Source organism: Channa argus, chromosome 12, assembly GCF_033026475.1.
Source record: "Channa argus isolate prfri chromosome 12, Channa argus male v1.0, whole genome shotgun sequence".
Lineage (NCBI taxonomy): Eukaryota > Metazoa > Chordata > Actinopteri > Anabantiformes > Channidae > Channa > Channa argus.
This window is the reverse complement of record NC_090208.1, coordinates 7049763-7066188: the sequence shown is the minus strand read 5'-3', so window position 1 is coordinate 7066188 and position 16426 is coordinate 7049763. Positions and strand designations below refer to the sequence as shown.

Sequence of the window (16426 nt, the reverse complement as noted above, 5' to 3'; positions counted from 1 at the left end):
TGATGCTTTACTCATTTGTAGTCTTTGGACGATCAAAGACTGTCGTTTTTAATTATATCTATGTTTTGTTTTTAAAAACAAAATTCAATGTGATTTGCAATAATTGAAATAACGACACAATCCACCGGAGCTGAAATGAACACTGAATCTTTATTGATTGAGCAGAGTCCAGCAACTGGCAGAACATTGGGTTTACTCAAGAACATTGGTTTGACAATACTAAGAAACAGGTCAATGCCATTGACACAGTGGGGTAACAAAAGTACTAACAGCAGTAACAGTCAACAAAATACACATGGAGACAAACTGAAACTGTTTAACATCATTTTGAAATCCGAGAATGATTTACCAACAGATCAATAGTCTACAAGGCGACGGACTTTTGACTTTTGGACTCAAATATTTATCCTAAACTTTATGGTTGTCTCTCCTGTTTCACTTCTCTTACATTCTCTTACTTTCTGCCTGTTGTGCAATCAATGTTAAATGTGTATAAAAGGACTTATTTTTATCACGATTCGACGACTTTTTTCACCCGCTCCAAGTTTATTTTTTTAAAAATCTGCAGATCGAATAAACATTCTAACAGTTTTGAGGCTGTAATTGGGTGGTTTATACGTCGGCCACATAATTCCGTTTTCAATCTCATATGGCGTGTTTTTCTCGGGGTCATACGTGCCTTTGTAATAGATCCCATTCAAGTTAGCATATTGGCAGTTATTGTACCACCACCCACCCCCATACATTGCTGCACAATTCTCCTCCCAGTTGTCATTGTCTCTGTCAAACGTGCTAAATGTCATCCCATTGTGGGATAGATAAGATGCCATATTAGTTTTGGGTCCCATTAGAGCATCCCCTGCATCCCCGGTGTAGCCGGACACTTGAATTGGATACCCCTCCGCCTCTGAACCGACCCTGAATGTATATTCAGCGCTTGCCATCCCCCCTTCCCAATCCTCCAACTCCACCTTCAGGATGGTCTCACCCTGATTAGTCAGCAGGTGAATGTTTTCGTTTCCTAGCCAAAACTCCCCATTGCCCTGCGCATTGACTGAGCCAAAGCCTTTGTGGTATTCAGCCCAGGTACGGTTGAAGCTGAGCGCACCACTCTCTCTCTGCTGTACTAACAACCACCCATTGATTAGCCCCTCCTGCTGGCAGTAAACCTCAACTACCTTTGTGGAGTCCGTGCCGCCAGGTTTGATCTTAAACAGGCCGTTTGTTTCCCCTTTCAGATGGTTCTGGTAGGCTTCCACACAATCTGCAAATAAAGAGGGGCACACCGTATACTGCGAGTTAGCTGATGATAAAATGGTCCCTACAACCTTCTAATATTCTACTTAACCTAATTTTGGTCATCTGCATTGTATGGCACAACAGAGTTCAAACAGGGCCACAGCACCCATTGAGGTCACTTCTGTGAACATCTGGGAATTTAATGCATGTTAACTTGTTCTATTATAAACATGAGAAAAAAGAAAAAAAATCACAAGCACATATGCACAAGAAACATATTTCTACCAGATATAACTACTACTTCCTGTCCAGTATTTGGACGGAAATCCTTGTCATTTTTTGTGAAGCAGAAACAGCCTTAATAGTTTGGGCCAAAGTGACTCAATAACTGTGGATTCTGGCAATTAAATATGTCACATTGACTGCAAATGCAAAAATATTTAATGTCTAGCAACAAACAATAACAAAAACTGTGTTCACTTCATGTTTTTGGTGCAGGGCTAGCTAGCAAGCTAGCTAATGCTAAAGCATGCAATCTAGCTGAATGTGCCCCTCTGGGCCTTGCAGAGTTTACTCTACATTTGAGGTTTCGGTACCTTTTCCTACATAATCGGCCTGACGCAAGACACGCGTGGTCTTCACACTGCGGGCCTGGAAATCAGGAAGATCATCATCTACTTTGTCTGTATCGAACCCCCCAAGGTCAAAACCAACATCGGTGCCAAATGGATCCCCATATGATTTTGAATCTCCTAAGAGGCTTCCCTTGGTACTGCTCGTATGGACGGTCTTGATGCTCCCAGATGAGGTTGAGTGGCTGAGTGTGGGGAACAAGGAGCTCATTCCTCCCTTGGAGAGGCTTGTCCCAGATTGGCACTCGGGACCACCCTCAATGAACTCTTCCACCTTTTCTACTGGACCATCCTTTGTTTGGATGGTGGTTCGCCTGGTGCTCCTGGTGCACGAAACTGTTTTAGTGGACACATAACTGTGCTGGTCCAAGCCATCAAGACCTGCTCCAAACAAATCGCTGTCGCCGTGTCCTCCAAACTCAGTGATGGGTTTATATGACGTGGAGGAGGAGGAAGTGTCGGAAGATGATGACGAGGATGAAGATGAATAACCAGAGAAGGAAGTACCTGGGACTTTAGAGACAGTTGCTGGGGATGAGCTGGAGCCTTCCTCCTCTAGAACCAGCTGTGCAATCTTCACCTAAGAAGAAAACAAAGAAACTCTTCGGCATAGGCGTACAATTTTTTAGGCTACTGGCAAAAAGAAACGACAATAACCTCATTATTCCCAGCCCAGCAGCACCTAGCGATTCCGACTTAGGTCTTTTTCTAGCTTGGCCCAGACAAGTCTCTTCTACCAACTATAAAAAAATGTGCCCATGCTTCCTGGTATGGAAGTGCTGATAAGCCTCAATGCTTTTCAAGTTGTTAAATTCACTGTCAATTATGAGTAATAGTAAATGGCGCCTTAAACAGAGCTTTTATCCAAAGCACTTTACAATGTTTCTTCTCATTCACACACACACACTTACAATCCGGTGCTCACCTGACCCACCAGAACAACTGCCTTACCAACTGAGCTACAGCCGCATATAGGCAATAAAACATCCATGTGAGCTGCAAATATTATAGCATTAGCAAAAGACTGCCTCAATCCCAAGACTCTAGACTATTTTTTTTCTTTCATTCTTTGTCTCGTTAACACTGTCAAGACCATAACCAACAATTAATGCATTGGACTAACAATTATTGTTTGTCATGTCATGTACAGTAATGCATCACTCACTTCGGAGAACATGTCGTGTTTCTGCTCTCCTGCTACTTTGGTGTCGCTGCCTCTGGCCTTGAAAATGCTGTCCACGATCACGTCCTGCAGAGGCCTACTCTTCATCACATATAGTGTCCCAACAGACTCGGCGTACTGAGTCGGGCGGGAGTCCAGCTGGTTAATCTAGCAAAGCAACAGAAAGTTAAAGTGATCTCTGTAAGACTTATGAGCACGAGAAATCTGTCTCATCCACAAGATCCAGCACACTCTTAAATAACTAAATTTAAAAAACTTAAATTACTACATAGCCAATCAAAACAAATGTTGAAATGAATACAACTAAACAAATTACAATTAGTTTTATAGAGTTAGGGGCATTTTATAGGACAGGAATTATGGCTTAAGCCTAAACCCGAACTCTTCCGGCAGGATACGGACCTGTTTGTCCAGGTTCACGTAGCTCTCCTTGTCAATCTGGTACTCAGTGTAGCGCAGGCAGGATCCTTTGCAGGAACGGAGTTTAATGTCGATATCCACCTGGCAAAGAAACAGTGATGGAAATATACCTGCTGTTTAGTAAATTAGAAGTTTAAAATGCACCAGCTCTCCCTTCTGATCATAAGGCAGTGTTTAATATCTGCATCTAGTTGAGTTTATTTTGACAAACTTCAAACTAAACTTAAGTTTACTTTTCTAATGGCAGTGCATTTACCATAATCTACACTTTTGGGTTTCATTTAAAAACATTATTTTAGTTTACATTAATAGAATTACAGACAGTTTCTTAGTTTTCTGTGCCATTCAAAAAGCTGAGGAATACGTCTAGAAGATTAGCTTGAGTTAAATCCATGTAAACGTGTATTTTTTCCGTACCTCCAGTCTCTGCATTTCGACGACCTGATCTTTGATCCGATCCTTCAGGGCAGCCAGGACACTCAGCTGTCTGTCAATCCTAATCTTCATTTCTGTGATTCTCTGACGCAGAGTCTGGGCCAAGTCATAGAAGGTGTTGTCACTGCCTGATGGGAACAGACATGACGCATTTTAAAACGCATTTTAATTAACAAGTTAATTTGCCCTGTCTAATGTATTGTATGAGTTTTATTGGATTTCAGTGGGTTTGGTGATTTTACTTCTACGTTTGTAAATGTGATCAGTAAGCTTTGTGAGTACTTGTCCATGTTTCTCTTTTAATTTTTCCCGGTATTTGTCTAGTGCCTCAAATGTCTGTGTGTACTCTGGTTTGTCTTCTCCTACTGCAAAACAACAAATAAAGTAACCTAACCTACTGTACTATACTGAATATAGATGTAAGTTTTATAAACATTTAACAAATATACACAGATCGCCCACAACATTAATAATTGTGGCCTTAATAATGTCATTGAGTTCAAAGGTCAGCATGGCCACTCTTAGCAGTCTAGCAGTATATACACACACACAAACATATATATATTATAGAGATTATACTTTTATATTAAGCCCAACAGGTGGTGTTAATTTTGTGAATAAGCAGTGTAAATACCTCACAGGCTTTATGATTTAAATATCTTTAACCACTAGCGCTCGAGAGCAAGACATTTATGTGTGGTCCTCGGATTTCTTTGAGCCAAAATTAGCTTTGCACATGTTTTCTAAGCAAGTAATTGCACTCAACTTTACTCACTTTACTTCAGACAGTAAAATATGGATCAACTTGTGTTTTCCTGTATATTTATTAGTTTCAATTTGATCCTCTCCTTACTAGGGAAAAGGAAGTACACAAACACAGACTAACCAGAGTCAAGGGTGAGTTTATCCTTCAGAAAGTCGTAGGTCTGTTTGGACACCTGATCGGCGTTGCGGAACCTGGCGTTGTTCTGATCCAGGAGGCTGCGGATCTTCTCGATCCTTTTTAAAAAGTTGTGGTCGTACTTATCCATCAGGCCCTGGATCCTGCAGCCCGATGGGCATTTGTAACCCTGGCAAAGAACGGGAGAGGTGCAATTCTCAACCTCTGAGTGCATTCAGCAGCCTACAGTTAATATTTGAGCTGAGGTAAAAGATGTCATCAAGTTTTTACTTAACAGAAATAGAACAACGTGATGACAGGATGAAAGAAAGAAGCTGCTTACCCATTCATCATCTGTGCAGAAAGGCCACTCTCTCGCAGAGACACATTTCTCCTCTCTGGTGCCCTGTTCCACGGGCCGAGCTCCTCTGGGGTCAACAACTGTGGCCTGGAGCGAACGAGAGTGGGATGAAAAATTTGGTAAAAATCAAGATGCGTAGGGCCTGATCATAATTAACGCGGCTAACCAATCAAAAGCAGGTTCCTTTCTTGACTTTTGTTGTGCTACACTCTCACATTGTTCCTTTTTTTAAAGAACAATTTTATGACAGATGAACATAGAATAAATAACAGATTGTACGGAAGATAAATCTGATTGCATGACTATGTTTTTCAGTGTGTATTCATTGGGTTGTGGAAACCTATGTTAAACTCATTCATATTGTTCACAAAAACAGATAAACATGACCGAATAAAATAGTTATTACTCTGTCTTATGTTTTTCAAATTATTTAATGTATTATATGGGACTCACCAGAGTAGAAGCCACGCAAATCAAACCAACACAGAAAAGTAAACTGAGTCTTTCCATCTTTGTCTCTGTCGTCCTTCCTCTCTGTGAAGACTGGTTGCTGAATGCTTCACTAACGGTAATGCGGGATCATTTGAAGCCTCCTCGTTCACTGTGATAAACATCTGACTCATCAGGTTTCGTAAACGTCCGTCCAGTCAGATCAGAGTTGAGTAACCTCAGCTGTTAGCACTGATCAATGTGGAGGCTGTTTGTTGTTCTGTGTCTGTACACACATTGAACACAAACATTGTCACATCAGCTCAGTTTCTGCAGGACTTACTGGCATTTGAACCAGTGTGTCCTCAGGGCAAATAGTGACAAACAGCAATGACAGTAACTACAAGTATGAGCAAGGAATTACTCAAGTGAATGTGAGAAAAACATGGAAAAGAACACAAACACAAGCATAATACGGATATATTTTTTGTATAATGTTTTATAATGTATAACAGTCCAAGAATAAGTAGCAGAAATGAAATGAGCAGAAAAAATGGTACAAGTAAAAATACCTGACCTGTAACTACTTATCTATTTCAAACCACATCTTGATTTTAAAACTTTAGCTTGTGAATTAGCCTTCAACAACCTCTCAATATGAGGAAAAATAACATAGACAAAAAGGCCTGAATGTCCTACAATTTCCAACTTCTAAATTCAGACAAAACTGAAATTATTCTATTTGGACGTAAAAAGATGAGAAATATGCTGTCTAACAATATAGTTACTTTAGATGACATAACTCTGGCCTCCAGTACTGCGGTGAGGAACCTTGGAGTTATTTTTGACCAAGATTTGGTGTTTAACTCACATATAAGACAAATCTCCAGAACAGCCTTCTTCCACCTACAGAATATTTCTAAAATTAGGAGCATCCTGTCTCAAAGTGATGCAGAAAAACTAGTCCATGCATTTGTTACTTCTAGGCTGGACTACTGTAATTCCCTGTTTCTTGGGTGTCCTAATAATGCTCTAAAAAGCCTTCAGTTAATCCAAAATGCTGCAGCAAGAGTGTTGACTGGATTAGGGAAGAGAGATCATATTTCACTTTCACTAGCTTCTCTCCATTGGCTTCACATAAAATCTAGAATAGAGTTTAAAACCCTCCTCCTTACATACAAAACTCTTAATGGTCAGGCTCCATCATATTTAAAAGATCTCATAGTTCTGTATCGCCCGATTAGACCACTTCGATCCCAGAATACAGGCCTACTTGTGGTTCCCAGAGTTTGCAAAAGTAGAATGGGAGGCAGAGCCTTTAGCTATCAAGCCCCTCTTCTTTGGAACCAGCTTCCAATCCAGATTCGGGGGGCAGACACTCTCTCTGCTTTTAAAACTATACTTAAAACCTTCCTCTTTGATAAAGCTTATAGTTAAAACTGCTCAGTCAACCTGAACTAGCTCCTACTTAAGATGCTATAGGTTTAGAGTGTTGGGGGTCTCCAGCAAGTGCAATAAGCTCCCCTCCTCTTTTTCTCTATACATTAATTTGTCACCACTGCATGTTATTAATTTTGTGTCTTCTCTGTCCTGTGGTTTTGCTTCTCCCCCTCTGTCTCCCTCTCTCTGCCCCTTCCTGCGGCAATGTTCCCTCTAATTTTTCATGTGTCTGAGCAAACACACAAACTCCCTGATCGGTCCCTTAGACCACCAATACTTTTAATTAAGTGCTTTAGCCCACTTAGAATGAAAATTACAAAAATCTTGTTCATGACCTGTGTAGTATGTTAATGCTATTGGAAGTATAAATATTTAATTTCAACTCTGGCAAAACAGGAACTGCCAACCAAACCAAGCCAACTATAAACTCCAGTTTTTAAAAAACAATTCACATTTTTATTATAAAGCTATTATAAAGATTTTCTGTGCGCGGAGACCATGTCAGCAGTGCGCAATTGCACACATGCGCAGCTTAGAGGGAACAGTGGCTTGGACCTGTGTGTTTCCAGTGTGCAGCTACTCGTCCTAACAGCCTGTATAATGTTTTTGTTGTTGCTTTTGTTGCCCTTTTCTTTTCTCTCTCCACTTTCCACTCACCCCAACCAGTCAAGGCAGATGGCCGCCCACCCTGAGCCTGGTTCTGCTGGAGGTTTCTTCTGTTAAAGGGAGTTTTTAATCTCCACTGTCGCCTATGGCTTGTTCAAGGGGGATTTGTTGGGTTCTCTCTATACATCTTTATAGTCTTGACTTTATTCTGTATATAAATAAAGTTGAATTGAATTGAAAATGTAAATGTTTTTCTTAACATATGTCCCTGTGAGTCATTTCCAGGTTATGACGCCAACCTTTTTTGAACTTGTGAACCTTTGGAAGCAGTTAGTGAGAATTTATTTCATGACGTTTTCTGCCCAACACTTAGGGATGTCGACAGTTTGAACATAGAGAGAATACAGCAGCAGCGCCACCTGCTGGTAAAATATTCAACCCCCCCGAAAGCCCTCATACTATTTAAGTACATGAGATTATTTAACTTTTACAATCCAAGAATCCAGTAACTTATAGGTATGTGACATACAATAACAACTAATCTATAACATAAAATATTTAGAACTAGCAATTGAAATGTAAGACTTGATTATACTTTTTAATGCCCTTTTCAAGGAAAACTGCTTAATTTTTGAGATGCTTGATGACCTAAATTTGTCCTGACCAGAATTCAGATTTCAATCACATTTCAATGAATTGCTCCAAAAGAGCATAGCAGGTGGGAGACGTCTGAATTCAGTAGCTTGACACAAAAGAAATATGTACAAGTTATTGAAACATTCCCACTAATAAATACATACATAGAAGCAATAGCTTGTCACAACTTGTACAATGGCAAAATATAAATAAATAAAAAAACAAAACAAAACAATCAGTGTTCAGTCATCTGTGGCATTTTTTTATTTGGAATTTTGTATATTTTGCTGTTGCACATACGTAATAACAATAAAACAAGAGTTTTTGTGTGTTATTGAAGGACACTTTTAAATGTGATAAAGAGGCACAGAGGACTGAACCACCAAACCTGGGGTTCATGAATGACAGAATGAGCTACAACCGCCCTAAAACTACTGTGTCGCCAACATGGGGCACATCTACTTAGTGACACTACTGTTCATCCAACTAAGCCATTGTTAACTAGCCAGTTAAAGCAATAACCACACAGTTAGTGTAAAAAGATTAAAAGATCCTGGTAATGCAAGACTGAACCTAGATGCACAACAAAAAGAAAAACAAGAAATAATAAAAAATTACAATAAATTCATTGTTCGACATATGAGATACCAAGCTTGATATCACGATGACCCCTGCAGGCAGGCAGAGGTGGAAAAATAACCGTGGTTTAAAGACATTTTAAAATAATTCATGACAAAGTAAAGCCAAATGCAGCTCTGCTGTGCTTAAGACTTAAGATCTAGTTACTAACAGTCATACTCATGTTTCGCAAGAATAATTTTAAAAAGTTAAATATTTGCAACTAACAACTGTGACAACCAAAGGTTACATATAGTAACTAGAACTTTACCTAAAGTCACTTTGCTTTACAGAGGTAAATTGCCTTTATATTTTTGTGTAGATGTTATTTTCTTTTTAATTTATATTTCACCCTAAATTTGCCCTTTGTTCGTCTATTTTTCCTTTTCTTTTAGCCTTTTTCAGGGGAAGTCCCTCCGATTATTAAACACAGGTCACCGCAATATTTGTTCTGACAGAGGAACGCAGAAGAATTTCCGTTCCCGTGGGATTTGCTTAACTGCAATAGATTTTACAGTCCAGCAACTCATACTAGAAGCAAGACAGTTTTGTACTTGTCTCAGTACCTGCTATCAGCAAGTACACTATACAAATACTTTTAGTTTGGGAAAGATTCTGGGAGAGCTCTAGTTTTGACACAACTGTGGTGTCACATTGGTAAGAAAAACTTTGCTTCTTGTGTTTCCAAAGTTGTAGGTAATAGATGGATCGAACAATAAAGTGTTGTACATTTGAAAAAGTAATGTACATGAGTCTGATCGTGATAAGCAAGATGTCACAACATTATGGGATTTTGTTACTTCTGAGTTCACATTGCATTGATTAAACCTATTAACTAAATGGCATGTCTCTACTGTGTTCCTATACAAACTACAAACCACCTCAAAATGGCAAAAACACAAAAAACTTTTACAGAGTGATGCATTTTTTCATTCCGAAAACCAAAGGATTTCTAACTATGCATGTGACATTTTAAAGTGAAATTACAGAGATTATGATGTGTATGGACAATGTCAACCAGTCGAGCAGTGAGTCAAGCTGATGTGTTTTTCAGAGGTGTACAAACGAACACACCAAATGTGAGTAGAGAAAATTCCGTGCTGGTTTTGAAATTTATATGGTTATTGAGAACAATAGGATTTTTTTTGAAAAAGTACTAAAATTATCCTTTAACCAGAAACAGCTGTCGATTGAACAGTCAACATTGCAGCACATGGACAACCTGTTCAACCACGTGAGCTACTCATATCACAAAAGTCTCTGTTCCAAAGGTTCTTAATTTTTCTTGTGTGTTAAGCGGTGGCATGTTAGATGCTGCAGGAGCCTGAAGCACTTCTTACATTGTTCACACTCAAAGGGCTTCTCTCCCGTGTGGATACGCATGTGTTTAGTGAGGTTACTCTTGTGGTTGAACCGCTTCCCACAGTCTTTACATTCATAAGGTTTCTCTCCAGAGTGGATCAACTGGTGGCTCTTCAAGTTTACAGCCTGGGAAAAGCACTTGCCGCACATGGAGCAACGGTGGGGTTTCTCTGCTGTCTCACCACATTTATGACTGGTCAGCTCTGCAAGCTCAGTGAAGCACTCCCCACATAGAGAGCAGTGTGGCGGCTTCTCTTTGTGGGTAGACTGGTGTGTTTTCAGAGCAGAGGAATGGGCAAACCCTTTACCACACTTATCGCAGGTGTACGGTTTCTCACCTGTGTGACTGCGTTTGTGGACCATTAGGTGCTGTAGGAGCCGGAAGCTCTTGCCACAAAATGAGCAGTTGTGTGGTTTGTCTCCAGTGTGAATCATCTTGTGCTTCTTCAAGTTGTTTCTGATGCTAAAAGCCTTTGGACATATGGGGCACTTGAAGGGTTTTTCTCCTGTGTGTGTGTAATGGTGCACCACCAATGACATCTGCACCCTGAACTGTTTCGAACACAGCATACACTGGTAAGGTTTCTCGCCTGTGTGGACACGTTCATGCTGCTTCAGTTTTGTCAAGTGCTTAAAGCTTTTTTCACAGTACTTACACCTATGTGGCCTCTCTTCAAAGTGACTGCGCATGTGTATTTTGAGGTCACCTCTTCTAGCGCAGGTCTTACCACAATGCTCACATTTAAACCGTTTCACCCCTGTATGGATAAGCTGGTGCTCTTTCAGAGTGCCCTCTCTCCCAAACTGCTTCCCACACACCTCACAGCTGAAAGATTTCACTCCAGTGTGGGTGATGAGGTGCTGCCGAAGCGTGTGCAAAGAGTAGAAGCTCTTAGTGCATTGTGTGCAGCTGTGAGGTCTCTCTCGCGGAGCCTGTCCAGAGGTTTTTTCTCTCACTTTGTGAACACGCCCGTGGCGTTTCAATTGCAGTTTAGTCTGAAATGTCACACTGCATTTGTGGCACGAATACGTCTCCTCTGCCTTTTCTGACTGCTGCGTCAGTTTACCTCTTGTCATTCTGCAGTTTTGCTGCTGGTGTCTGGTGACATTGCTCCACCTTGAAAAGGATTTACCACAGTGCTCACAATGGTAAGACTTGGGTTTGGACTCATTTTGCTGCTGGTACTTCTCTGTTCCATTTCATTTGTCAAGAACAAAGTAGAGAGAAGAGAGAGAGAAAAAAATACAGTTAAAATTCTTCCGAATATCCAAAAACTTCCTTAGTCACTGAGCTAGGCATTTTTTTTCGTAGATGATGAGGGAAGATGAGGAGAGTGGAAAAGAAACTATTAGAGAACTCTTTAGAAGTAATTATTTAGGAAACTATATCTGAGTGAGATACTTTTTTGATAGAAGAGCCCCTCATTGTCAGTTCAATTGACAAGAAAATTAATCAGTAACACATTTGTCAATAACTGCAATATCTTAGTCATTCTTAAAGTATCTGTGTGCAAACCTTTTCATGTTTTAAAAAGGAATATGCTCCAGGAGTGGAGGAATGGAGGGGTGGTGGTGGAAACTTCAGTTGACAGACTCATTCAACATTACTAGAGCTAGTACAAAGATATTTACTACTAAATGCATTTTAGGCAAGGCTCACCCTACTAACCAATCAGAGAAAAGCAATTTTGGCTTTATTACAAAGTTTTGAAGTTTCTTAATTATTGTAGTTTGACTACCTGAAGGGCTGTTTAAAGTTTTCAAAGTGTGATGGAGTGTACGAACGAAGTAATGCCGTTTCTGAGAAGGGAAAACAAGGGCTGGACAGAGACAAGGTCCAATTCCAAGTTGTACACTGTAAATTTAAGTAAACTGACTAAGCTTTAAAGTGACTAAGGAAATTACTGGCTGCGGTGTGATACCAAGTTCTGATCACAGGACTGAAAACTACATGTAAAAAACATTTTTCTTTGTTGCTGTGACTAAGTACACTTGTAAGTCAACAGTTTCTACATCTTCTTCTGAATACCTGTCCTAATGGCCTGTATAAATGTTTAAGTAATTATGATAAATGTTTTTATCGAAATTTTTACCTCCACTTGCAGGCCCAGATTTTAGGTGTTCAGCTTCATCCTCCGCTTCAGCATCATGTTGCTGCAATGTGGTGATATTAATAGACAGGCTGTTCGTTGACTTTTCATCTTCCTGACACACTTCTGTATCAGCACTTTGATCATTGATGGTTGATTTGCAGTACTCTGATAATTTATAGCCCTGTGTGAGCCACACTACCCCTTCTGAGCTCTCACTATCCTCCTCAAGGACTAACAGTATCTCATCAGCCTCTAGTTGACTTGGCTCAAGTTCATCTATTTTTTCGGCTTTGGTTTCCACCAAGTTTGAATCCCCGACATCCCAATCAGACACTTCTTTATACAAAATTATCTCTGTTTCAGTGTCATTACACCAGTATTGGTAGTGGCCCAGCTCTGGGTTTATGACTTTTATCTCGTCTTCTGATTGCCTGTTCTCCCCTTTTACATCAACCTTGATGCTGGAGTAATTCTCTTCTGCTTCCTGATGAATTACTATCCCATTCAGTCCAAGCGTTTTCTTGCAGTCCACCAAGCGAACAGAAAGCTCCTTCAGAACGGGGACAGAGTTGTTGTCTGACGAATCTGAAGATAAGACACCTTGTTTATAAAGCACAATTCAAGCAGAAAGACATTAACATTACAGGAATGACATCATTTCAAATCATGGGCATTACATGCGATTGTCAAGGTATGTCAGGTAGTGTTACATATTGGGAAATGGTGGTCATCACCTTTTAAAGTTTGCACTTCGTTTACCTGTTTTGGTGGTTACAGAAGATTATCAGAATCATTTTTCCCCCTTTGGCTAAAATGTTTTTTTTGTTCATATTTAATTGTGAAGGGTAAAAAAAGAACAAGGGCATCCAAATATAACATTACACACCTTAATGCACTACCTTGACTCAAACAGAATTACCAGAATAGTGTAAATTACCTCCTGTTTTGGCTGCAGACACTTTGAGGGAGTTATAAAATGTGTTGGTGGTTGTGTTTTGACCTTAATACATCGCATCATGTTTACACCTCCTTTAGATTTGCTGAGAATTGTCACAAATAGTGACCTCAGTCACTGAGTTATTCACAAATATGTTGTTGTTAACCCCCTTCCTTCCATTACGTGCACAGTAAATGCTATGACAGATATACACTGAAGACAATCGTCCATAAGACAAACTAAATCCTTTTCTGATACAGTGAACAAAATAAGTATTAAAGGATTGACTTCACCATTTTTATTCAGTACATATATTTCTAAAAAGGTACTACTGACATGAAATGTTCCCCAGATGTCGGTAACAACCCATGCAATGCACACATGCAAAAAAACACAGATGTCCATAAATTACGCGTAATAATGTGAAATGACACAGGGTATTAAAGTAAGTAAAGTAAATTAAGTATTAAACACACTAAAGTTTATTTAATACTTCATACAAAAGCCTTTGTTGGTAAGGGCACCTTTAAGATTCCTCCTGTATGGAGAAACTAGTTGTGTGCGTTGCTTAGTTGTAATTTTAGCATATTTCTTCCACACAAACAGTCTTCAAATCTTGAAGGTTCCATGGGCCTCTTCTATGGACACTGATCTTTAGTTCTTCCCATAGATTTTTAATTGGATTCAAGTCAGGTGCTTGGCTGGGCCATTCTAGCAGGTTTATTTTCTTTCTATGGAACCAGTTGAGAGTTTCCTTGGCTGTGTGTTTAGTAACATTTTCTTGCTTAAAAATGGGACTGGGTGGGGCCACACCTGGTGGGGTGGGATTCCAACCCAATGCTTTACCACTGCAAAGATGAATGGCCCCAGCAAGAAATGGTTGCGCAACAAGCTTTAAACAAGCTCCGGCATGCTCGCTCTGAGATGTTTCTTGTGTGTCCCCTTGATACTGAGACACCTTTTTTTAAGCCATGACTTGGGACTGAACCAGATGATGATAACTTGCACTGACAAGGGGCAGGATTGCTTTCTAATTACTGATTGATTTCAGCTGGTGTCATGTCTTTCTATGCCTTTTTTCACGTCCCTTTCTTCAGGTGTTCCAATACTTTATCCCTTTGTCATTTCACATTATTACACATAACTTAATTAACATCTATGGTTTAATTTGTTCATGTGTGGATTGCATGGGTTTTTACCAACATCTGGTGAACATTTTAGTGCAATAGAACACGTTCAATACGCAAGCAGAATTTCTAATAGTTTGGAGCAAATAATTGTACAATATGAACTACTCCATCAATAAATCAGAAATGTTGAATTTGTCCATATAAAACAGAACCCTTTTTAAAAATGAGTAAATGATTGTGTTAAAGCACAAATGCTGATATTTTGTTGGTTGCATCTTTTCAAATCTGGAAACACGCTGCTTTCTATTTTACTTCTTACTACATTACTATAAATATAAAATCTCAGATGTTTGTACTTATGGCTAAAAACAAGCAAACCTCATAACAATGTCATGTTGTGTTTTGCAGGGAAGTTGCTCACCTGCCGGCTCCTGCTTCAAATCTAGTCTCAGGTCTGTAGGAGTCTTCATACAGTCCACCAGGTGGACAGAAAGCTGCTTGAAGCCCAGCTGAGACAGGCTGCTAAGGGACGTCATGATTTTTCTGATTCAGTCAATCAGACAACAGACCTAGTTTAACACTAAACTTTGAAAGAAGAAAAAAAAAAAACAGTCACATGGCGCATCTTTGTTTTAAAAACACATAAGCATAATTATAGTAACTTTGTAACATTAAAGTTATATCTTGCCAATATTACTTCAGCACATTTTAACATATATAGCTTGGAGAACTGATGTAGTTTATCAGTAATTTTCTCTCTCGTTCTCTTTCTCTCTGAGTTGAGTCCTGAATGTAGTATTGTGCAGGGAAACGAACATAGCTATTATCATTGTCACTATAACCGCTTTATAATTATTATCTGAAACGCTATGATCAGCTCGATCGACCACAGTCTTACAGAATGTGCTTTATCATACGGGTTTAACGACGAGACTCACTTTAGCTCAGCTTAATAAAAAGGCAGAAAGAACAGCGTCCATGTGTGGTTCAATTCAGTCTTGTCCCGGGCTAACGCTAACGTTTTTGGTTAAACCGCCTGCAACAAACAGATAACGTCCCAAACCTCGTATAATATCCTACATAGTTCACTGGTGTTGTTAAGCTTACCTCTCTTCATAGCTTTGTATCCGACTTTAAAACCAAAACGCCGACGTTATGTTGAATACGCGAAAGTATGAAAGAAGATAAAAATCGTTTTTAGTTGTTTCCTGGTTTAGTTAAAAAGACGGGTTACAGAGCCAATGGGCTCCGAGGATTAGTGAAAGAGGCGGGCTGTTATTGCGGTAAGGAGCCAATGGCGTTGTCGTTTGGTAAAAAGGGGACAGCGGCTGGTTTGGGTCAAAATAAAATACGCGATAGTGTGCGGACTGTTCCACTTCAAAGTATTCTGCAAAATTATTGTTTTTATATAAACTGTCAATAGTAGCGATGGGACACTGTGAGGACTGAAGCGAGTAGACAGGAGTACAGGGAGATGCAGCGTAAGGTGAAGGTAGAGGTGGCAAAGGCCAAACAAAGAGCATAAGAGGACTTGTATGTTAGGTTGGAGACTAAGGAGGGAGAGGTGGATTTGTACAGGTTGGCCAGACAAAGAGATAGAGATGGGAAGGATGTGCAGCAGGTTAGGGTGATTAAAGTGTGGAGCAGGAATTAGCAAAGATTAGTAAGAGTGAAGTGAGGAGGACGTTGAAGAGGATGAAGATTTTAGGTTCTTGGATCAATGGTTCAGAGTAACAGAGATTGTGGAAAAGAGGTGAAGAGGCGAGTGCAACCAGGTTGGAACGGGTGGAGAAAAGTGTCAGGTGTGTTGTGTGATAAAAGAGTATCAGCGAGAATGAAAGGAAAGGTGTTCAAGACGGTGGTGAGACCAGCGATGTTGTTCGGCTTAGAGACGGTGGCACTGAAGAAAAGACAGGAGGCAGAGCTGGAGGTAGCAGAGCTTAAGATGTTGAGGTTCTTTTTGGGAGTGACGAGGATGGACAGGATCAGGAATGAGGACATCAGAGGGACAGCTCATGTTAGTTG

General features: G+C 39.9%; 2 protein-coding genes across 4 annotated transcripts; both read right to left on the bottom strand.

Annotated features, from left to right (window-relative positions):
• Positions 1-131: 131 nt before the first annotated feature.
• fga (fibrinogen alpha chain) lies at positions 132-5763 on the bottom strand. The gene is made up of 8 exons (XM_067523123.1): positions 5604-5763; positions 5133-5237; positions 4796-4979; positions 3892-4037; positions 3457-3555; positions 3037-3201; positions 1836-2451; positions 132-1264 (listed from the first exon to the last, which is right to left on the bottom strand). The coding sequence occupies exons 1-8, from the start codon at positions 5658-5660 to the stop codon at positions 555-557; spliced, it is 2082 nt and encodes a 693-aa protein (XP_067379224.1). The 5' UTR covers positions 5661-5763; the 3' UTR covers positions 132-554.
• Positions 5764-8050: 2287 nt separating this feature from the next.
• Positions 8051-15620, bottom strand: LOC137137185 (zinc finger protein 708-like). 3 transcript variants are annotated; one of them, XM_067523125.1, is made up of 4 exons: positions 15509-15620; positions 14823-14981; positions 12335-12934; positions 8051-11431 (listed from the first exon to the last, which is right to left on the bottom strand). In XM_067523125.1, the coding sequence occupies exons 2-4, from the start codon at positions 14935-14937 to the stop codon at positions 10155-10157; spliced, it is 1992 nt and encodes a 663-aa protein (XP_067379226.1). In that variant the 5' UTR covers positions 14938-14981; positions 15509-15620; the 3' UTR covers positions 8051-10154. The 3 variants fall into 3 exon arrangements, with proteins under 3 accessions (XP_067379226.1, XP_067379225.1, XP_067379227.1); XM_067523124.1 differs by having other exon boundaries at positions 14823-14986; positions 15509-15617; XM_067523126.1 differs by having other exon boundaries at positions 8053-11431; positions 12335-12919; positions 14823-14986; positions 15509-15617.
• Between the last annotated feature and the right edge of the window lie 806 nt (positions 15621-16426).

What these genes read in the sequence shown, in the direction of transcription:
- fga (XM_067523123.1), bottom strand. Translation starts at nt 5,660, where the DNA reads ATGGAAAGACTCAGTTTACTTTTCTGTGTTGGTTTGATTTGCGTGGCT. An exon ending in AACACGACATGTTCTCCGAA is followed by an intron (nt 2,452 to 3,036) that starts GTGAGTGATGCA and finishes TTTTCTTCTTAG; the next exon opens with GTGAAGATTGCACAGCTGGT. An exon ending in GGCCGATTATGTAGGAAAAG is followed by an intron (nt 1,265 to 1,835) that starts GTACCGAAACCT and finishes CTTTATTTGCAG; the next exon opens with ATTGTGTGGAAGCCTACCAG.
- LOC137137185 (XM_067523125.1), bottom strand. Translation starts at nt 14,937, where the DNA reads ATGACGTCCCTTAGCAGCCTGTCTCAGCTGGGCTTCAAGCAGCTTTCT. An exon ending in TTTGAAGCAGGAGCCGGCAG is followed by an intron (nt 12,935 to 14,822) that starts GTGAGCAACTTC and finishes TTTATAAACAAG; the next exon opens with GTGTCTTATCTTCAGATTCG. An exon ending in ATCTGGGCCTGCAAGTGGAG is followed by an intron (nt 11,432 to 12,334) that starts GTAAAAATTTCG and finishes GAAATGGAACAG; the next exon opens with AGAAGTACCAGCAGCAAAAT.